Source organism: Cynoglossus semilaevis, chromosome 11, assembly GCF_000523025.1.
Source record: "Cynoglossus semilaevis isolate Cse_v1.0 chromosome 11, Cse_v1.0, whole genome shotgun sequence".
NCBI classification, from domain to species: domain Eukaryota; kingdom Metazoa; phylum Chordata; class Actinopteri; order Pleuronectiformes; family Cynoglossidae; genus Cynoglossus; species Cynoglossus semilaevis.
This window is the reverse complement of record NC_024317.1, coordinates 8,200,148-8,224,220: the sequence shown is the minus strand read 5'-3', so window position 1 is coordinate 8,224,220 and position 24,073 is coordinate 8,200,148. Positions and strand designations below refer to the sequence as shown.

At 39.6% G+C, this 24,073-nt stretch overlaps 1 protein-coding gene across 3 annotated transcripts in view; it reads right to left on the bottom strand.

Annotated features, from left to right (window-relative positions):
- Nucleotides 1-24,073, bottom strand: part of prickle2b (prickle homolog 2b) — an 85,966-nt gene that overhangs the window by 4,869 nt on the left and 57,024 nt on the right. For 2 of the 3 annotated variants that reach the window (XM_008320358.3, XM_017036905.2), the window contains 4 exons: nt 8,188-8,371; nt 2,163-2,276; nt 1,568-1,705; nt 268-471 (listed from right to left, as the gene is read on the bottom strand). In XM_008320358.3, the coding sequence (XP_008318580.1) occupies nt 268-471; nt 1,568-1,705; nt 2,163-2,276; nt 8,188-8,371 (640 nt within the window). Of the gene's footprint in view, nt 1-267; nt 472-1,567; nt 1,706-2,162; nt 2,277-8,187; nt 8,372-16,496; nt 17,040-24,073 lie in introns of those variants that run through there. The other variant, XM_008320359.3, reaches the window with a different exon arrangement.

Sequence of the window (24,073 nt, the reverse complement as noted above, 5' to 3'; positions counted from 1 at the left end):
AACCTTGGCATTTGTAAAACTGAGACAGTGAGTGTTGAAAGACAGCAGTGTATATGAATGCTTTCAGCACAAAGGAGTCTTTTATTGTTCAGATCAGACCACAGTGCATATATATATATATATATAAAGAATTGGACAATACCTAACCCAACTCACACTTCAGCACCATATTCAACACGGAATATTATATAGTATTAGAATTTAGTTTGAAAAGTATCAGCTGTGATTTACCAGTTAAACCAAATTACCAAATTAATGTGCACCTACCTCATCACAGGCGGTGCATCGTGGCTTCAGCCTCTCAGCATGATGGCGCCCACAATAGATCTTGCTGTCCTGGTAGAAGTAGATGAGGTCCACCAGGAGCTCCTTGCACATGCTGCACACAAAGCAGGCTGGGTGCCAACACACGTTGTGGCCTGCCCGTGATGCAAACACAGCAATGTCGCCGCCGTTTATCTGGCCTCCACACTGAACAGACACACAGGACAAAGACGGTTTAGTCTTTTAGTTTAGACAGTTTGTTATCCTGTTACCCTCAGTATTTGTCACTGTTGAGATCAATGTAAATCCGTAGTAAAGACTACAATAGTTTAGCTAAACTAAACTACCCTACACAGTACACACATACAGACAGGAATCTACTACGTGTGTGTGTGTGTGTGTTAGCATGTGCTGGAAACACAACTTGTGAAGCCCAATGTGATCATGGCAAAAAATAGTTGACACAGTGTAAGGCCCTTTTAAACAAATGGGTAGTGGATGCTGGAGCGAGCAATTCCGCTTTTGTAAACAACATATCCCTGCACTCTCCATCCCATAAGGCCACTGCAGGAAGAGATAACATCCAAAATAACACAGTAAATATTTAATGAGACACTGCTACATTTGTACATTTTTGTAAAAACTAACCTGGCAACATTGTAAAGCAACTTAATCTGTGACAATCCTGAAAAAAAATATAAACACACACTCGACATATATACACACATACTGTATATAAACACATATCTATACATATGAACACATAAATATACATATCCATAAGATCATAAAATAAAATCCACATTTTTTTTTACTTATTAACAACTGCGTATCAGTTTTAGTTTCACTTGGTTTTTAATTACATTACCCACACAAATGTCACCCTGCTATCAAATAGCAGCAATTGAAATATATATATATATATTTTTAATTACCTGTAGTTATGGTGAGTGAACATATTACTTTTCAATCTTAATTAATTCGCTAACATATCTTTACTATCACAAGGTCAGTAAAAATTTATGGCAACCGGCAAGTCTCGTTTCTCTGTCCTACATATGTCAACAGAAAAGACATCTTGTACATCATAAAATTTTCAGTAGAGGACAGTAGATGGCTGTGGAGAGGGAGAGGGAGTGTGAGAGAGTAAATCTCTCTTGTAGCTTTGCTCCACCAGGTGACATCTTTACCTTTGTCACTTAATTCTCTCCTGTCGCAGGAAGGTGATTGGACACTCAGTCATGAACTGAGGTTACAGATCAAATCCCAGTATCTCTACAGAAATGATGTTTTTGTCACTCACCTGTTCGCAGATCGCCCCCGTCATGGTGACAGGGAAGGGGCGGACGTTGCCACGGCCCAAGTTCTCTCGTTTGCGCTGGTTACTAAAAAGCTTCAGCTCTCGCTTCTCTTCATCGTCCAGACTGTTACAGTAGCGCACCTGGACACACCCCACACAGAAATCACAGTCAAACTTTCTTTGGAGTTATTTGGGCAAACTTTAGCTATTCTGTTTCACCCTCTGTGAAATTCTACTACTTATTTGCTTGCTATGCTGGTAAATGGTTTAGTTTTTGCTTTTTGGCTTTTCCCTTTTTTTGCTTGTAATATTTGGCACAGCTTTTTGTATCCATTTCTGAACTCTGTCTATGGATGTTTAAAAGAAATCACTGAGAGGTTACAGGGTGAGCCACAGTGGTTTGCAGAACAACAAACCCTAGATTAATTTTTCTAGTCCTATTTTTCTAGTGATTGATGTGAACTTATTTCTGAGGAAACATCCCACTCCCTTAGTCCACTCCTTCACCTCTCTTATCTCTACTGCCCTGAAGGAGTTGGAGAAGGGAGGAAGGGGAGAGCATGATGGATTGACGATATAGGCAATTTTGGGCTCTCACCTCATTGTCATGGGGTGGCAGCTGATGGAGCAGCTGCTTGATGCGGTACTTCTCTCCTGGGCTGTTCACGTAGGGCACCTTGTCCTCAGGCAAGGAGCTGTAGTACTGATGAACCTGGAGAGGGCGCAGAGATAAAGAGGTGGTGAGAGAAACAAAGGACAATAGCAACACAGACGGAAGAAAAAAATGCATCTGGTTGAAGACTATTGTCGGGTTTAACACAATGGTAAACAAAGACCAGCGGTTCATAAAATTAAAGGCATCGTAGTAGTCGGCGGCTCTTTTTTGTTTCCACAGGTGTAGGGTATCAGATCAGACGGGTTATAGTTGTTTTCGTCGTTTCTTTGGTCCTGAAAGTTTTACCAATATCGAACCGATACTGGCTCAAGTCATCCCTGTGATCAAATATGGTCACTTTTGTTTACATTGCAATATTTTATTTACCTAATACATTCAGTCATATTAGCCAAACTATTTGTAAATAAACACTGGGAACCTATGTGCAAATAATGCAAAACACTCTCTGCACTTCTGCATAAAAGGTCATAATGTGGAGGTCCCAGGAGGTCACACTAACTGCTTCTGTCTCATTTATTACATTTCCTTTTTTTGGAAGAACAGCTTTGACTGATCTTATTCTGTATTCCACCATGTCTTATAGATCTTCACTTCAAACCCACTTTGTGGAGCAAGACTTTTGCGAAGGATATTTTAGATGTGTAGCTGAAATGTAATACCCCCTCCCCACATACTTTTTTTGACTTTTAACCTAGGACTTATCACACTGTCTCGCCAGAAAGAGGTCACAGCCCTAGGAGACCTGTGTAAATACTATGACATGCTTCCAGTTTGGTAGCACTACACAGTAGTCATACTAAAAATAAAATGAGCTGCATAGACAACGTAAAGGTCACTGTAAGTCCCATATTCCCTGTCTTTATCCGATAGTAAAAACATGATGCTCTGCCTTATTTGGATGTGGTTTTAATCACCTACAAGATTACTATTACTTCTACCCGAACCTTAACCAAAACCAGTTAATGTCTAACTCTTGCCTTAGGATATAAGTGTTTGTTATGCTAATTTAACCTAATGGGATAAAAAATAACACCCTTTAAAATCACTTTGACTTACGGCCCACTGACTTAAACTAAATGGGATCGCTCCACTCCATCTCAGCATATTGACAAGACCGTTAATTCTCCACTGTCAAATATGCATGCTTCCATGTGCACACACACCCAAACACACACACAAACAGGTGTAGTGCTCGAGCAAAGGAATTTGTGCAGCCATTGCATTGAAGCCAATATAGTTGATACATTATTTTTTACAGCGCAGCAGCAGACAATGAATGTCATCCCAGTGATATTTATTACAGTCTTTCTCATTACACTGTAACATGGGGCTGAGGTATAACAGAGGTCAGGCTGCCACACATGAATAAGAGTGAGGAGGAGAAGAAGAAGAAGGAGGAGGAGGGAGAGGCTGGGAGGCAGACAAAGAAGGTTAAAGGGCTTTAAAAAGGAATCTGGAGACAGACAGAGAGGGTAAGGAATCAAGGATGTGTGGTGCAGCGCTAAGGAACCTAATTTGGCATGAGGGGAGAGAACAGCCTTGACTGAAAAAGAGAGACTGGTTGGTTATAATTTCAGGGTTAAAAACACAAACTCGGCCTAGACCAAGAACAGGTTAATGTGTGAAAAAGTTCAGTCAGACTTCTTTATCGTTTCTGACCTTTTGCTGCTGGTCAGTGAGAGTGGACTTACATCTGGACCCCCACTGCAGCCATGATGACTTTTTTTTCTACCTTTATTTACAGTATGTCCAGCTATGACTGAGTATTAAGGCCACAGGGACGGGCAAAAAATATAAAAAAATGATGAGGGTAAAGTTGTGAATTTATGAGATTGGAGTTGTAATTTAGATGATGTGTTCTGGGGGAGACAACAGAAAATCATACAGCATTAACCATTAGTGCATCAGAATGAGAATCATGGAGTATGTTGTGAAGCTATACTTCATCTTCCGACTCATCAGCATCACCATGTTGGTATTAACTGTATGTAAGTTAGGATACATATTGTGGACGACGTATCATTGCTTCTACAGCAAGTTAGAACACCTGTCTGTCTCCTTAAATAATCTACCTTAGCAGCAAAACCACAAGCCAACAAACCTGACTCCTAGCATTCTTGCATAAACACCAAACGCAGACATTACAAAAAAAGAAATATTTTTCAGACGTAGCACATTTGTTCCCACAGCTGTGCTGAATGCAGTGCTGAGTCACATGTTCTCTCACACCTCAGCAAAACACAAGAAACCGGGACAGTAAATTTGCAAACTCCACTTCAGAAGCACAATGTTTTTACGCCCGTCGTGTTTCTGTGTCTGTTATGATTGGACTTTTCTCCACAGAATAACGTCTGTGTCCACGGACCACTGTGAAATGTGGCTTTTTGAGAGACTGTCAGTCCCACTGCTTGCTGGTGTCTTTTCCTCTGGCCTTCTAGGCAATTAAGAGCAATGGAAACCAGCTGTGTGAGACCATCGCTCTTGTCGTTCACTTGCAAAATCCTACAATTCGCCTTCCCTTTTAAAAACACTCCTTTCAGCGCTTTTTCCAAATCCTGCACAGTCTGCTCTTGATTACTGTTATTATCACAAGCTGCTCCTATGGGCCCTAGCTGTGAACGTTCTTCCTCGGAGTGTACAAACGTATGTACTTGTGTGTGTGCATATACATGTCGGTGGATAATATGCAGGTCTTTAGATCTTTTTCCTGGAGCAATGTGTCTTTTACAGATTTTGTTGAAAACGTGTTTCCTGATTTGTCATTAGTGCTGTGTGTGTGTGTGTGTTAGAGGGAGTTTATGTGGGTGAACTGCGCACTTGCTTGTGCAGCTGTCAGTGTCTGTGTCAGTCATAAGTTCACATATACCCTGGTGTTCTGAGTTGTTGTGCAGGCCTTTACTTAAGAGTCCAGAGTGTTTAATAGGTAAGGGTTACTATTATATGTTTAGAACAGTGTTTCTCAAGCTAAGGTTTACATACCACTGGTGGTACTAGAGCTCCTAACAGTGATAAGTGTAGAAATGTTGATTCCCATTGTAATTATGTGAGTTATTCAGTTAGTGAAGTTTAGAAGGAAACTGGAGTACAGTTCAGTCAGTGTGGCTAAATTCTAACTCTTATTAGGTAAATGACAATTTATCATAATAATATTATTTTTTGTGATGAGCTATGGGGTGTAAAAACCAATGGTTCTTAGTTTAAAAATGACCTTAAACATGGGCTTAAATATTAATATTCTGAATCAACAGGACACGACAGGATAAGACTGGTACCTGTTAGAGAATTACAGAACGTGACAACGTTCACATCTTAGGCAACTACACATCTTATACTGTATACACATAAACATCATCAATACATGTCCACCAAAAATGCAAAGCACTTTCCTTTATTTCCCAACTGTTGGCTCACTCCGGTGTTCTCACAACTCCTTCCTACATGTATGCACCTCATGTCAGCAGTCCGAAAATAAAAACCAACTGCGTTCGTGTTCAGCATTAAAATAGACACAGATCCCAGTGGATGTTAAACACATGTTTGCACATTACTCTCAACTGGGTCTTCTGCAGTTGTGACAATTAAAATAATAAAAACACCACTACAAACATCCGCTTATAAACATTTTGGCCTTAACAAAAAGCAACTTGGCAACTTGTAGGAATTTTTATTGAGGAGGGAGGAGGAGAAGGCAGAGAGAGGTAAGCAGGGGAGATAATATTGGCAGAACCTCGTTCATGATGTATCGCTACAAAATCTACAACATGCTTTTTAATGGCTGTGGGATTGGTGATGAAGATTCATGTCCATTTACAAAGTCCATGATTCAGCTCCTGTTGACAGACATACAACACACACTGGAGAGCAAGAACAGTCCAGACCCAGAACCAGATCATCCCCCATAATCCTCAGGCATCTCCGATGGAGCACCACAGTCCTGCTGTGCTGAAATCTCACATTACTGGACGATTGCTTTTTACCCAATTATGGGCAAACAGCTGTTTTAGTAGATTTTTTTTTTACCTGTGATTCAGTGACCAGACCGAAGCATTGGAAAACCAGCATGTGCCTGCCCTGTGTTTGTCTGTGAAAGCACCACAGTTGTAGGAGGAGGAATACAATAACAGCAGTGATGGTGTAAAGAGTGGAACCCTGTTGGTAAATCTGACTTCTTACTTTCTTGGATGGTAAAATATTATGATGTGCAACACAAACAATGACAAGCAGATAACCACAGGCTGCAGAAAAATGAAAGAAGACAGAATGAACAACAAGCAAAAGCAATCTATAGTTGCCTTTAACGACCATACTTATGAGAATGGCAGGGTCTGGCTCGGGAGAAAGGCGTTCTCTGTGCCGTGTTTTTCCAGGGAGCAGTACTGAATATTTTACAACTGTTTTCATTTTGTAAATCCTGAAGAGGGTTGTTTGGTAAAAAACCCAGTAAATGAGCAGTGTTTGAAATTCTTTGACTAGTCAAAGCTAACAATTATATTAGCCCTGCGTTCCATGTTGACGCTCAGATTAACCCTCAGTATTTTCTCTTTCCCATGTCTTCATACATACACACACTGTTTTATTATTATAAAATGTTTGTTTATTTAGGTTTATTTGGAAATGCAGTCAAACATGCAGTTCATTGTTCTGTGTCAATACAGCAAGTCTTTATTACTGACAGACTGTGGCCCATGGTCTTAGCCCCCCATGGTGAAAACCTAATTGACTTTGGGGTTAGACGTGTGACCCCGGGGGCAGGATGAAAAATAGCTTCACTTAGACCTACGGGGGGAGGAAAAAGGGGGCTGTGGCAAAATTGTGTGTTATTGACCAACTCACTGTTCATCAACAGAGCGAAAACATCCTCCATAAACGAGACCATTACACCTATAAAACTGGAAACCCTCACCACATACAGGGAGAGAGCGGGTTGTAAAAAAAAGGATTTTCTTCAATAAGTGTGTTGCTGTTGAGTGCACGCTGAGACAAGACTTCCAGAAGGCGATGAAATGTACAGCAGACAATAATACAACTGCAAATTCATTTTACAGAAAGGGTCGTTTAATCCTTGTAAACCATTAGCCTGCAGAGTGCAGCGGAGATGACCAGTGAGCCGTTAAACAATCAGATGCGGTGCTAAATGGAAAACTAAAGACATGATTTGTGACAGCGTAGAGCCTGGACCGCTAATGTGTTTGCGTCAGTTAAAATTGTAGGGATTTGGTTCGGAACAATTCCATTATGCTGTGCAATGCACTGATTTATAGTTAGTGCTGTGTTACAGAAGCATAATTCTGTCAATGTTAATATATATATATATAATTCCACAATAATTCACCTAGCTAATATTTCTATAAAAAAACTAGTTTAATTAATGTGATGCTATTAAAGAAGCAGTTAAAATCAGAATATACTGGCAGGCTGTGGTAATTGTAGTAGATCCTTTCTGTGTGGAACCTGAATCTTGCAGCATCTCTTAAATCTCCCATCATCCACAAAGTCCACACAAATTTAACACCACACCCCACAGGACTTGTTGATTCACTGCTACCTCTATTAGCAAGTAAATACAACCTTTTTCCAACGTCCAGGTTTGAAATTGCTTGTGTAAATGAACTTGAGAGATAAAAAATTTGCACATGACCAGCAGTTGTGAGAGCCAGTGTTTTCTTTGTCTTGTATTATCTTTCCAAATGGTTGGTACTCTTTTAAATCTGTTTTCCAGCTTTACACAGGAGACCAGTGGTCCAAATAGATAGAATAGATTAGATAGATAGATCTTTATTAATTAGTTCCCTTTGGGAAATCTATGCTCCAGCAGCAGTACAGCACCAAGACAACAGGAATAGCACATGAATAGTTAAAATACAAACAAGAGTCGCAGCACACAATCAAAAATATGTCAAACCTGAACAGTGCCCCCTTGTATCATAAGATAAAGTCAAACTAATACCTGTTCGGGTTTGAGACCCGGTGGTACCCAGGCATACTCTTCCAGGGCGCAGCCGGAGTCATCATCGGAGGTGGAGTTTCTCTGGAAGTCGTACATCAGCTTGGTGACAGTCTTTTCCATTTCTACAGGCATGGCTGACACTGCATGCTCCTCACGACGACACTTACAGTGCACACAGATCTTCCTGCCATGGAAGAAAATGTGGAGGAAAACATTTGTCAGAACAAAACATGAATTCACCCGCCGTGCAGACATGACATATAAAAGCAGAAATTGTTCAAGCTGCAGTTTTGAGCTGAAAACTGTAATTAGTGGTTTGTAAAAAAAACTATATTTACCACAGTACTATCTCAGAATGCCTAACTAACCTAAAATAGTTTCATAATTCACTGTGTAAACAAAACTGCACTGTGAAAGCCATGATATCAGCAGAAACAATGCATAATGCATTGTTTCTGCTGATATCATGGCTGTAGGCTGTTTTGGCAATAAGACACACCATTAATCCACAGCTAAATGAATCCTTATCACCAAATGTTAAACAGATTCAATATAAGTGCCAAAACACATCTCCCTAAACATTTACAGTTCTGTAAAACCCTATTCATCTTCTTTCTCAAGGACACATTGGAAACCCTTAGCAGGTAGAGGCTATGAACCCCAGAGGGTTCAAATGTCATGGCTTCCTGCTGCTGCTCCCACAGTTCAGCGATCTTTGGGGTACCAAGTATGATGGTATAATAACTAACAGGCAGTGGAAATTGGTAGAATAGGCTCAGTGACATTGATTGAAAACAGTACTGTACACACACACACACGTGCATGCACACACAGAGTCCTTGAACACAGTTGGGTAGAAACACTAACAGATGCTTATTTGGGACAATGCTCCACTGTCATTAGTCAAAAGGCCACGCCTCAGACTTAAAATGGAAAGTATCTCCGTGTAAGTCCACAGAAAAGAAGGCCTGGAGTTTTGACACTTCTCCTATTAAGGATACGTCCATTCCATGCATGTAATATTTATAGATAAAACTATCTTTATCCTGATGAGTAATAATTCAGGGTGACCTTCATGATCACCACGACTAAAAGCCAGGCTTCGAGCAGAGGACTAGAGGCCAGGAGTGTGTACCTTTTTCTACATGTTAACACAAACACCTCTACAGGGAAAATAGTGTTAAGACATTTAAAATAGACAATATAGTAATTCCAAATGTCAAATGAGTTTAAGATGCAATGTTTCATTTATTTGCAAAAATGTTGAGATAGGCTTAAAAAAAGGCAGAACAGAACACGTTAAAAGCTTCGATATGTAGCTGGATCCAAAGGAAGAAGACACTGCATGCATACAAATCCACCATATCCTTGACAAATCTATGCCACACCACAAAGAAGACCGTCTGGGTGGTCAGAATGTCACACCCCACTAACCCTGGTGCCCCCCCCCCCCTCTCCTAGGGCAGCCTAACCAGGGAGACAATCCCATTACCTTCCAGGGCAGATGCCTGCCTGCCTGCCTGACAGTTCAGCCCTACAGAGAAGCTTTAGGACACTCCGAATACAGGCTGACAGACTGACAATCTGGCTAGCAACAGATGTGTTTGTGTAAAGTGCTTAGAGCACAGACGGCACTCTGTGGAGAGCTGGCCATACTCTCCTTGTCTGTTGGTGAGAACAGCACTTCTGGTCCTAAAGGGTAGTGTCGTGTTGAACGAAGAACTTCATTACTCTTGACTTAGCACTGGTGGATTTTGGTACTAAAAAAGAGATGCTTTGACAGAATGGGGGAAAAAAAGACCTTCAAAAGTTGCAGACGTTCTCTGGACAGCCAAGTCGTGGATCTCAGGAAATGGCTGCATAAATATTAAGAAAACACACAATTTGGCCGGAAACATCCATCACATGTAATGGGATGAAAAGTGTGGTACTATTTTATCAATTTTGAGACATGAAATCTGGACACTGTCAGCAGATTGGGGGTGTTATCTGTATGTCTTTGGGGAGAGGGAGGAGTAGGTTGTACCGAGAGAAGCACGTGAAGTGATGGAGGAGACATTAGAAGCATTAGGAGGATAGGCATTCGCTGTGGATTATCCCGTGTTTCCCTCCTGCTTTCTCACATGAGAGCATTAAGATAAGATAAGACGATGAAACTGTCAAAGTGAATCTCTTAAGAATGTCTGGAGTGACACATCCAGTCTGAACAGAAAATCTGGCAATAGTAATTAAGGAGTACCAGAAGTTTGTCATTAAGTGCTGGAGGAATAGTTCTGTAGACATTGTTTTTTACTGCATGCATTGATTTCCAGTTTTACTCAAATAAATAAATAAATAACAAATTATAAAGAAAAAAAAATGCAAACAAAATCTTTTAATACCTTACATCTTTTTTCTCATAAAATGTTTTGTTTAGGTAGCATCTCAAAAAATATTGTATAAATATAAATGACAGACTGTCACACCTGTCAATGTTTTCTTTCTCCTACGACTTTGACACTCTTAATGTCACATTTCAAAGAGGTTTATACAAAAATAACACAAGACTGAGCAGACAGTAGACGTCTGAAAGTTTTGGCATCAGTTTTCACATGTCTCTATTTAAAGAACCCACAACAAAATGCCACTGTGGAGACTTTCTGCCATCTCTGCTCCAATAAGTGCTTGGCTAATGTGTACTGACAGTTTATTCAGTTGCAAAGTGGCTCTCACTTATTTGACTTTAAGATGGTGAAGCTACTCCCCAAACAATACAGGTAAAGCAGACCTATGCAGCTGACAGCGGGGGGGGGCTAGCAGATCTTGGTTATGCATTACCAAACGTCCGTCACCGGGGTTACAGTGCTCATCTGAAAAAGCCTGGTGGTGATGATTAACCCACATCTGTGAATCATTGTTCACCAAAAACACTGTCACAGGGATTACTAACCAACAACATTGTCCACAGGTCCTGAGCAAACTTTACAGATGGACCAGTTGAACAGGAGAATTTACATCTCCCAAGGGACGTAGTACAAACATGTTGATGAAGAACAAGCTCTAAAGCCTTCTTTAATTTTTGAAAGGTCATTTTTATGAGGAGTCTGCGATGTACTTCACTTGAGCAGCCCAACACTCCAAATCTCTCCTGGTTGACAACCGTAGATTATAAGGAAGGATTAGGTTTCAATGGATGGAAAATCCCAGGCATCTTCTTGAACCATCTTGTAAAACATAAGATTAAACAGAAAATGGGGGGTAAAAGAGGCACAGACCCCCACAGGCCAGCGCCATCTCTGCCAGGACTAACGCAGGGAGATCAGGATGTTTGCAGGGAATCACACATCTGGTCTGATGCAGTGGGTCAGAGAGGTGCATCGCTTCAGAGGTCACAAAGTTTTTGATGTCTTGGTGTTTTAACTCAATAGAAATGAAAACAAAGGAAGAGTCGTGGAAGGCTGCTGTGTCGTGTCCTGTCTGAAAAAAATGCAGTGTGAAATGCTTTCCTTCAGGTCCACTCTGCAACTTCAAGCTATTTATATGCTATGTTTCTACGCTGACATGGCAGTGAGTTGGAATGTTTGTCCACATTGATCCCTGTCCTTTCTGAGTGTGTAGTGTTAAAAAAAATATCAATATTTATTTTGAGACATGTCTGTTTTCTCATGGTCTACCAAAGACAATCTGATATACTTGTAATTTGCCTAGCCAGTCTTCATGAAAACTGTTATTTGATCTTTACAGGGTTAGAAAAAAAATACAATCTACCTCAAACTCCTGGGGCAGTGATCAGGAGACTTTTAGCCCAAGCTTTACAAAAAGCCACATGTTTCAACTCTTTCCAAAAGCCATCCGAGGTAAGTATGGCCTTGCGAAGTTGAAGCAGAGATTTTGTTCTATTCTCATTCCTGAACAGTGCTCAAAACCACTGCAGCCTTTCCATGGCATGACTTGACTTGGTGATTTAACTCCATCTTCCAATGACAGCTTTGAATGTTCAGAGCACGGCAGTATTCGCTGCCCTGTCTTTATACACCCACCCACTTCTGACATCTGTTTTTTTTAATTGATCAATAATTTTATTTTTTAAGGAACCACTGAGGGCACTAGAAAACAGAACTTGGCAAAACAAAAACAACCGTTGAACTAAAAATTACCAGAATTTATTAACTTTGCTCCAAAGTTAATGAGGGGCAGCACCAAAAGAATGTCCAGATGCCTTTGTACATAAATACAACTAATGACATAAAGTAACAAGCAGAGTTTTTTAAACATGCCCTGAGACTAATTTGCATAACCTTCCCAGAACTGTTCAGCCCTGTGGACCAGTAGCTAACTGCTGCAAAAGCCAATAAGAGCCAATTAGTAACTTGTAAATAGTTTCCTGATCCAGTTCTACAATATGGAAACATGGCTTATGTTCCACACAGTTCCTCTCTTTGTGAAAGACTGGCTTCAGGGCCATTAGTAGACTTCATTACTGTTAAACATGACTGGACGTGTTCCTGACATGAACCAGGTCACATTAAGATGTTTTGCATTAGCGGCCAATTAGTAAGAGCCAGATGCTACGTATTCCTGAGAACTCTGAAAAGAGTTCTAACCTGTACCCACCTGTCAAAAAACATTTGAGGAAGACAAGGCCTTCTAAACCAAATTTAGTCTACTGGTGGTAGAGGTATAGGGGCCTCTATTGAAAAAACAAACAAACAAAAAAAACCCAAAACATTTTATATACAATATATGTATAATGTTTCTATTCTCCATAGCTTTATTCAATCCCCTCAATTCTGACTATATCCATCCATCCATCCATTTTCATCCGCTTATCCGTTTCCGGGTCGCGGGGGCAGCAGTCGCCCCCCAAATCACATTGCACCATACCAAACCTTCCTGCGGGTGGTGAGTCCACTGGAAGGTACCAACCGCCCTAACCGGGATTCGAACTTGCCCAGGAGGTGAACCCTGGGGTTCCACACCAATGACAGAGTCATTGCCTCTGGGCCAAAGCGCCACAATTCTGACTATATTAATTATTTAATTTACCATTGCATTACTTCCTCTTTAAACAATAGACTAGAAACCTTTTTCAGTTCTTCTCTCACATCACAGAAGCCTATTAAATAAAACAGCACTGGACTGAGCAGACACTGAAAAGCTAAAGGCTGCTAATTGACTTTGTTTTAACTAATTTCGCAATGTTAGCCTGGTCAAAGACTCCTGGCTATATGTGCTAGCTTTAGTCGAAAGCTGATACAGTTTTATGTGTCAGTTCCTCTTTCAACTTTTTTTTTTAAACTTGAAATGTCACTCTACTGTAATATCCCATGGTGTCTCTTCACAGCCCAACCTGACTGTATGTCACTGGATCACATTACCTATTCATTCACTGTTGTTCCATAAAAATGACACAGCTCTGGAGAGAAACAAGCAGGATTAATGGAAGGCACGGCCTTCCAAGACAAACTCCGCAAAGACCTGGGAGGGAAATCAAAAGAACAGTCACCCAGTACTTGATACGTCAGCAAATCTGACAGCGAAACACACTAGTGATTTGATTTGGCCTTTCTACTCATGATGAATTAAAGTATAAATCTTTGATACAAATCGGCCAAACAAATTCTCTTTGGGAATTTTAGCAGAGAATGATGTTAACTTTCCTTTCACGACGTCTGAAGAAAACATACAGTACAGTGACCTACTGTGTAATAGGTTGACAGTTTTTCCAGAAGCAGTTGTGAATGTCAAAAAGAATCTTGGTTGGATCCAGCAAAGACTTTTTTTAAACACGCTGAGCCTGGTGAAATGTGTGGCAGCAGCATGAATAAATCACTTTAGTGCAATGTTATCAAATATTTCCATCTTTTCAGTAAAATTCAATTTTCTGTGGTATAACTGTAGGCCAGCTACTTTTGTCTAGTATTAGATTAGATTTAATTAAATTAAACTGATCCCACACTGGGGGAACTGACATGCAGCAGCAACAAAATGATAGACGATAAAAAAAGACACAAAACAAGATCTTTTCAATGTAAAAAAAGGTAGTAATAAAAATATAAAAATTTTAGAAATTTGGAGGATTTGTACAGATATAGATGCTAAAGCTTTGGCTGAAATCAAGTTATCTTAGTTATCAATTTACTGAGGTATTGAGATAAACTTGATCATTTAAAAAATTAACTGAATACATGCTAAGCTGCGACCTTGGTCTGGCGTTTTGCCTTGGATTTTTAAATTGCTTCAGCATAAGACCTGAAGTAAAACTGCTGCAGCCATGTTATTCAATTTAAGCCCCTCCCTCTATGTGTACATTCATGTGCTAATTTAGTGACCTTTTACAACAAGAGCCATTTTAACAGGTCAAACGCTCTTCATTGAGTCTTGTAAATGTTCTCTGCGGAACAACACCATGCAGATGTGATTATGCCTTTTTGTTTCCAAAGCAGTTTGCAGTAAACTACAAAAAGGAAACATTTAGAGCTCTTTTACAGCCTAAAGGGAGTTGAATGAGTCATCACCGCAAAGTATTTAAGAGCCAAGATTTGGCTTGAGGTGGCAAATGATCATTCCATGGTTAGTAGGCAAGCATCAAATGGTGGTTTGGTGTGGTTTTTATGTATTGTATTTTCTTCCTTCGGTAAGTCATCGGGACACTTCCATGCGTAGTATTGGAGTAATGCGACTCAAAAAGTAAAAAGGTTTGAAAACCAGAAGAAAGGGCAAGGATTTGGTTAAGAACATGATTGCTTCCTAAAACTTTGGAGGACATCCAAATACTTTACTAATATATCAAAACATTTTTAGTTTTTATTTTTAAAACACCATTTCATATAAAGTGTTTCACACCTGAACAAACATTCCTTTTTACATTACACACAGAGATTGTTGATCTACATGTTTTCAGAAATGAGCTCCTGTTAGGATTCACATTATAAGCACATTGGGCTAATATCTCAGAAACTGGGTCAAATGTTTGGTGCACACTGCAACTCAGCACGTGACCAGTAAAATGTGGAGAGACCATGAGATCTGAAAGAAGATAAACATACGAAATGTGCTAGAGAGACTCTGCTCGAGGTGTTTATTTGCAAAGCAAACTACAGTCCATATGGCACAAAGGCTGTACAACAAAGAAGTTGCTGGCAGGCAGCAGCACAGTGGCCTGACCGTTTGCACTACAGGGGGTGAGAAGAGGAGCGGGGGAGAGAAAACAGGGAGAAGGAGGAGTCCTCAGAGAGCTCTGTGTTTACCCAACTAAGAATTAAATCTACTTACATATCATTACTCGTAAAGCCCAATAATACCCATAGCTGAGTGCGATCTGCTCCAAACCTCCAGTCATTTTATATTAATGAGGTTATGACAAAAGTCTGGTGCAGGGGCCAGAAATGACACGGGATGTATTTTACAGTGGTCTGTGATCTTTGGGTCAACGGTGCAGAGCTTTTCCTTATCTCACTTCGAAAACAGTTTTGAAAGCCTTTTGGTTCATGTCTCAAATGTTGTAAGTTTTAGTTAACAAAAGTTGAAAGTTAAAGGCTAACTTTTAGCTCACTTTGTCCAAACATTTGGTTTATAATATTCTGTTACTATTATTTACTGATCCCTTAGCTCATTGCTTACAAAAGCCTAGTCAGCAGACATGGAAGTATACAGTAGTGTATCATCAGTGTTGTAAAAGTAAATTTGGAATTAGTCACATGCTGGAAGCCTAAAGTGTTTTGCAGATAACAAGAATCACTTGTTTTCACGAATATTAAAAAAAAACAACCACAAACCTGCAAATAACAAAAAGCCCTTTAAAAAGTAGTGACATCGTGGATAAAGTGTCATAGAATACATACAAATTAGGTCCCACAAGCTGTATCTAACGACTACTTGGACTGAAGTGCACAATTTAAAAGAATAACAAATGTAATTTTTTTTTACTTTCTACTGTAAGAATTTACCAGAACATTTTGCGTTTAAAATGAGCTACTTAACTGACAATTATGTCCACGTTTATTGAAATACAGGATCATTTTTAATGCCCTAAAGACTTAGTGGTGGAGATAGGCATTCACTAACCATCAGTGCATTTATAGCAGGTTTTGTCAATATTAAAGTACATCTTTAACCCTTAATACTATACCATTTTCTCTGCGTGGCTGCCACCATGATAAAAGTGGGTTTTGAATGAGCAGAGTAGTGATTTCATCCTCAGCCTCCATTTGAATGAATGTTTTTTAAGGATTTTGTCCTAAGAGTATATTCATTTGAAGCACGTTAATCATTACGCACGGAGGAATCTGCCGTGGCGCAAAAAGAAAAAAAAAAAACTAGCTGCTTACCTTTTACAAGCTGCGACAGAGGGCTGAAACATTATCCTCGTCCTTACTCTTGGTTCTTTTAGTTAAGATTTTTAAATTCGTCTTCCTCATGGCAAACTTTGGCAATCGGTTTAAATCCCAAACTTCCAAAATACACAAAAATCCCAGACTCTGTTCTCAGCCTGTCTCTGTGTCGGCACCTCTGTGCAACATTAATCCCCTGCGTTTAAACGCCTTTTGTCAACGCCTCCTCCTCCTCCTCCTGTTTCTGCGCAAACACACTCGGACACTTCGTGTCCTCGAACAAGTCGATTTAAATGCGTGAAAAAGAGATCCCACTTTCAGTCGCAGATCCAAATGGTAACGGAGTCAATAGAAACGTGTTCAATCCCAGCAGATACCTTCTCTTCTGGAGTTTTTAGTCCATGCAGTACTGAGGACTCACGGAGTAAAGATCCGTGCAGACTGTTCCGTGCGTAAAGGCGCAGCAGTTCGCTAGAGATGCTCGGGTCTCCGCCGCTCACTGCTGCTGCTGACTGACCCGCAGGCTCGGGCCACTGCTTTAATCAGGAACAGCTGTTAAGGCAACCGAAATAGTACGGCCATTTCCGGTGTGGTTCTTCAAAATAACACTCACACTGACGATAAATCTTACGCGAGTAACCAACAGAAAAGTGATGGGTTTTAAGAAAATTTGCTTTGAAAACCAACCTTTGAATAAATACATCGAAATTGTAAAACATTACATTAAACATGAAATGGTAATAAAAAAACAGCAATCTAACTTCACAGGGATATTAATAAATAAACTAGAAGAGAATACAGACAAATAAAATGCATTATAAAGGCAAATATAAGAAGTACAGTGCTATAGCATCTCAGTCCAGCAGTTCTACAGCCTCTGGATACAAAGTGTGTTTTTTTAACCCGATCTCCTTAGTAGTTTCTCTACTGTCTATTCAGTTTGGGTGCATTATAGTTTTTTATGCCACTGGTCACATAACACAAGACTAACAGTTAACCTAGTTTCATGATATCCTCCATCATTTTCATGACCTCAAAATTAAAAGCATTAACTAAACTAGTAAAGTGATTTCTCCTTATTTGGAAACTTTACATTTTTCCAGCACAGTTATTACAGTTAATCTGCAATGCTAGTTATGATTCCCAGTTATGATTAAAATGGCATTTTCTGATTTTATTTATACTAGATTTCGGTCATGGGATCACAGATCTTTGGCGTTTACTTCACAAACTACACCACTGAACTTAGAGTTGATTTGGTAATTCTCCAGTCACTGGTTCAAACGATTTTAGTCTTATGTACGTCGTACAACAAGGTTTTCTTTTGAAGGGATCGTGGTCGATTTCCTGTCTTGTTCGAGGCCTTGTTTGTGTAACTTCACACAATCTGAGACACAAACACGCACGCACGCGCGCGCGCGCACACACGCACACATCCTGTAATGATGTCAGCAAGTCAGCTCTCCAACACCGCTGTAATTAGCCGTTTGACTGTCTTCTGCTGGAGCAGAATTTGCATCTGAATCAAACTACTTCCAGGAATCAAAAGGAAAAGAGAGGTGGGGGAGAGGGGAGGGCGGGGGGGGGGGGGGGGGAGAGGGGGGGGGGGGGGGGGGGGGGTGGACTGCAGGGTGCCACTGACTTGCGTTTCTATATGGGCAGTTGGGTCATTGTAAACAAAACTAAGCTGTTTAAAATGCAAGGAGCTCAGGCCAATGAATGAAAACCCACGGAATAAAACAAGCTTCCAAAATATCCGCCATGTTACCAACAATTAGTAAATGCATAATTTGATATATTTATTAATTTATTAAATTTATTGAGTAATGTACCACGCATGTAAATCAAAGCGAAGATCCTGGGACTGATTGATTGTCACACATATCTGACCCTACTACTACATGTGGTGGTATATATGTTATACTGAGTATTTACAAGGTGATGTGCAAACAAGTTAAGTGTCGGCACACCAGGAATCTACAGGTAGAGCTTGTAGAATTGTTTTAGGTATTTTTGCACAAACAAAAAGCATTCAAAGGATTGCTGGTTCAAATCCAATGAAAGTCAGACAAACAGTATAATTCCACATCCACGTCTGACTCGACAATGGCTGATAGCTAAGTTAATAGGGTGAATTTTAATTTTTATACGTAGGCCATGGTAAAACTTGTAGCCCCAATGAAGTTTTCAGTTTTCTCAGTGAAAGAAATTAGGACTGTTTACTTCGTCAATGTTAAATTCAAATTATATTAACACATTTTTAATAGAAAACCAAAATAGATTTTCAACTAAACACTAAGGAAGGGCTAAGCCAGGAAACATTTATTACAATATATTTTTTTAAAAATGTAACTCTTCAACAATATTTTCTTGCAGATGTTTTCATATGTAAATGATGTGCTTATAAAAACTTAATTTCCCTTGATATGCACTTCTTAAACTAAACATTTTTGGAACCAGTACTAGACCTAACATGGTGGCCAGTGTGTGATATAATACCACAGATAGCACTAATAGACCGTAACCACACAGAGAAGAGCTGAGCTGTCCGATACACAAGCACAAGAACTCTTCAATCTTATCAAAACACAGGACTTTACTACTGTAAATACATGTTCCCCTGCGGCTGGAGGAGCATCTGAAGAATGCAAACAAGTTATCCCGCATCAAAGGAATTCATCCTACAAGAGCACTTTGTTTTCTACATTTAACTGGGGAAGGAACTACTTTATAAAGTGATACAGTCAGGGAAAAACTACAGATAAATCAAAGACCTTATCTTGATTTGACACAGAGCCAATGTCCCAACATGGCCTCCCATCCTTACTTCTCATTGGCTTTTTTAGGAACACTAGCCTCTCTCTCCTTTTATGTGGCAAATGCTGATGGCTATCACTCTAGAGTCACCACACTAGGCAGCTGGGACTCACCCCAACAGCTGATAGCTATGACATGTTTGGAGCAGGGGGGAGGGAGAGGGAGAACCAACCTTCCATGCCATACACTGTAGCCTTTCCAAACCTCATAATGCATAAACTTTGTCATGACTTAAGACTCCTTCAAAGGCTGCTTGAAAATATCTTTTGGTAACTGTATTTTTTTATCAGGGTAAAACTCACTTAGGAGGAGAATCAATCAAAACAAAAAAAGTATTTTTTATAGACCTGCAATTAGCATTCTGAAAAAAAAAATGGGACTAAATATTTGGAGGTAAAAATGAACTCCTTGCCTGATAAAGGTTCTAGAGTATTACCAATTTTTCTGACTTAAGTCAGCATTTTAGAAAGTATACTGTACCAACATTCTTGAAATGCGATCTGTGTATGCCATGCTTTGCAAGTCTGAATTTGCAGTAAAGATGTGAAGGCATATTTTTGGAAAATGTCTGTACCTCATTGTCTGGATATTATCTAGCATTCTTGTCTGAAATGTCTCAGGACTTTCGGCTTTTCACCTGCCTTTAATTGTGGCTGGTCAGTGAAAGCTGTAAACACTTTTACTGTTAAATATGGCCTGGCGACAATTTATTTCAGACACGAAGAAGAAGAAAAACCTGCAGCAGAGGGCAGTTTATTCTCTAATAATGGATTCCGTGCTTGGACACAAGTCATGAGTTCAAATAATGACGCAATTTGTCATATCAAAACTTTTCCCCTCCTGCTCCGTAATAACTCTCTTTCTGCTACATTAGGCAAGTAATGATTCACATGAAAACTCACATGGACAACTGCTAGTTTATATAAAGGTTAAGTGATTTTCCTAACCCTGCACGGATCACAAAACTGAGAAACCGAGTGACCTTCCACCTAGCATGACCTCTCCAGAGAGCATTTAGATTTAGTCACAAGAGCAGAAGTTTACACTGGTTCTGTCTCCAGCTCACAGCAGATAAAAGTCATTATTCATCCTCTGCTGAATGTTAACTGGATTACTTCTGCATGGGTGGAAGGCTGAGACTGTATTTGACCGAAAGAAGCAGAGGACAGGAAAGTAGCCAGAGTGGCTGAAATAGTAATTAGCTCAGTGGTTCGTTAGCATACAAACTCCAGTCATGGTGATGCAGAGGCCTGTGTAAGTCATTAAGCTACAGAGAGGGGAGGGAGGAAGAGCAGGAGGAAGTGGGCGAGTTTCCATTAGCCTGTTTTCCTGAGCATATTTAAGAGAACCTACGGAGGTCTCTGCACAAAATTTAAGAAAAATTCTCTCTAATAGTTTTGGGCCACAGATACTGAAGTTGAAGTTTTTTTTGTGAATTGTCATTTAGTCTTTGGCCTTTCACATCTTAAACAAGGCATTAATTTTTGCACAAGGTTATATCCAACAACTTGAATTGAGATAAAGTTAACATTTAAAAATGTCAAATTGTCAGTGAAAAAGAGAAGTCTACCTGGTCCTCCCATGGTACCCACAAAAAAGTCTGAGATGTTGAATTTTAGTCAACCACTTAGTCAGTTAGCGTGAAGCTTGAAATTAAAATTTTTATTTAAACCAAAAACAGGCAAGCTTGAAATTAAAATTTTTATTTAAAAATATAAAAATATAATATAAAAATATTTTTTTAAAGTATATATTAAAAAAAGCAGTGGTATAGTGATGCTTATTTTAAACCAGTATAAAAGTCTCTGAAAATAACTTTATTTTCCAGCCTGGTATAAACAGACTTTTTAATATTTAAAGACTCAGGGCAATGTGGCGACCTCCTGTTGTAGAGACTCCTCCAGGGAACTGAAGCTATTTTTGCCCTTGCTGGCCCACTTATAAAAGAGCTCTACAGCTCTGAGTAGGAAAATAAAACACTTTAGCTTCTTTTACCTCTGTTCCGATATCTGACCATTCATCTGAGTCCGACTGCTTTCTGTTTCTTCAAGCAGAAATGTACATAAATTCACTTGTTTTATTCCAATTTTTAAGCGAATGGTTTCTCTGGCAGAGATGATGGGAACGTTGGATGAGGTGAAGCAAGTTATCACAAGACGATCTCACTGACAAACAATTATTTTAGTCTGAAAACATTTGTGAATAAAGCCAACATCTGCTTAAATACGTAAAAAAAGAAACTTTTTTTTTCAATAATATTTAAATGAGCCACTTGTATGGTGTATGGTTTTAGACTTTGCCTATTTCGTGGCAACGTCTAAAACCATACACCATACAGGTGTACCAGGGGTCTGTGGCAATTTTGGCCATTTACCAAAACTATCTCAAAACCAAACACAAACTTTTCGAATGCAACCATGATTCACAGGGACGCAGAAGAAAGCCCATGAACTACTGGCAGTGAGGGCAGTAGCAATGTTAGCATGCCGGTTTTAGTTGTTGGACAAACTGAACCAGGTCAGAAAGTAGAAAAGTCAGCTCTGATGACCGCTGCTATATGAGCCCTGTAGACAATAGAGAGACTATTTAGAGATCTGTCGTCCAACTTTGTGCAAAAAAGTTACACCCTTTAAAAAGTGCTCTTACTTTCTGCGCATAAATCTCTGATCTTTGCTTTCTGACAACCCACACAGCCTGATGCATTCGGCTCTTACGTCTCCGTGAATGAACCACCTACCTTCCTCCTGCCTCCCACATTCATCACCCTGGAGCCATCATTCTGACTCTCTCCTCACATTCAGTCTCTGCTAATGTACCCGTTTCCTGCCTTGTCATCGTGACCTACAAAACTCATGTGGGTGTCAATTCTGGTTTGATGACTCTCTCTTTGTGTGTCTCTGCAGATATTTGTTTTATTCTCTTCAGTACATCAACTCTTTAGACATTTCTTAACAAAGTTGAAGTTGTCCAACAAAGTAAATGTTGTCCATTATATTATGGCGTTTTGTAGTAACGACGTCATCTCCCAAATTACTGCACAATTTAATACAAAATGTAGAGATCCCTTCAACACGTCTGAGATTTCCCATCAGGAAACCAGACAGTCTTTATATGTGTGTGTTTGTGGTTTGGGAGAAAAAAATAATTAAGGTTAGCAAATACTATCTATGAGTCATGACAGTAAAGTGGGAACAAAAATTCTGTTATAATTGTTCTAATTTACTGCAGATTTTCAGACGAGCTACAAGCTGCGGCATGTTTTGTGGTGGGAGGAGCCCAGCTGAGACTTTTTAATCTTTTTAAAAAAGCATTTAATTAGTGACCTGAGGAATGTTTCAGCATCAAAGCAAGGAAAACAAAAACAACAACTGCTGCAAAATGTGAGAGACAGGAAAGCAAGGTTGTTCAAGCTCTTTATAAGAGTGCCCAAATTTCAATTTTAATGTAATGCAAAAACACTGTTTTAGCCAGATTTCTTCATGGTCGGCTGAGTGTAAACCAAATGCTGTCAACTTCTGTGACCCAAAGCACACATTTGATTCAACCCACTAAAACGAAGAAGGGAATCTGTGCTGTTAACAATGTTGACATAGAACATGAGTCTCATATTGGAATTCGAGGATGACACACCTTCCTGCATCTTCCCAGACCACTCATGGGAGTTTTCTTGAGAACAATGACAACACTCATTCCAAATAAGTTACTAATGAGTGGCTGTGAAACGTGCAGTCTGCCTGGTACGTCATGCATTGATTAAATCATTTGATCATTCATCTTCGACAACCTAAACCTTGGACTTTGGGGAAGGGGCTTGAAGTTTCATTAAAAGAAAAGGGGATATGACCCACTGGTAGAAGACTTTCTGTCAACGTAAGTCTGTGTTACTAAAACATTTAAGTTGGTGTGTGAAAATACCAATGTCATTTCTTATTATTTTAAGAAAGCATGTCAACCTCTCCAGTATTTTCTTAATTCTTGGCTAATACAGTGAAATAAATAAAACAACCAACCACAGCCTAATGGATGTTTTGTGTGTCCTGCTACAAAACAGAGAAACTAACTGAAATAAAAGCAAAGACACACGCAGGTTATATTAATAATGTCACAGGAAGGTCTCTGAGAGCTGAATGGATTATGGATTGGAGATAAAAATGCCATCTTCAAGACGTGACCGACATGTGGAGGATTTCATCACAGGCTGATAAAATGGTGAACCGTGGACTTTACTGACTGATTACTGCTAAACGCATCACAAACAGCATCAAGGACACGTGAAGGACAGATGGAGCAGCACAGGCAAAGTCACATTGATGACATTGACATTAATTCATAAGAATCCAATTAAAGACTTAGGGCTCACGCAGGTTAAAAACGTACTGGTACCACACAGTATCATCTGTTTGTAGACCGCACATGATGACAATAAAGAACAAAATGCAGTCAAGGTGGTGGCGTCCTCTCATTAATGCTTTTGGGGTTAACCTTTGACTATTTTGGCCAACAATTCTGTATTCATCCTAAACCAAATATTTAGTTATCATTACATTTCTGCAATGAGGGAGAAATCATAAATTATTTTTTTTATTTGAAATTGACACATACTGGTGATGTAGTTTATACGTGATTAGAAGAAGGTCCAGAAAAATTCGAGACGATTTCACTGCAAACCCTTCCCAATAACGGAGCCTTAGAACGATCCTCCAGTCTCCACCAGTCTCTCAGATTTTCACCCACTTGATTCTCCACTTAGTCTCTCT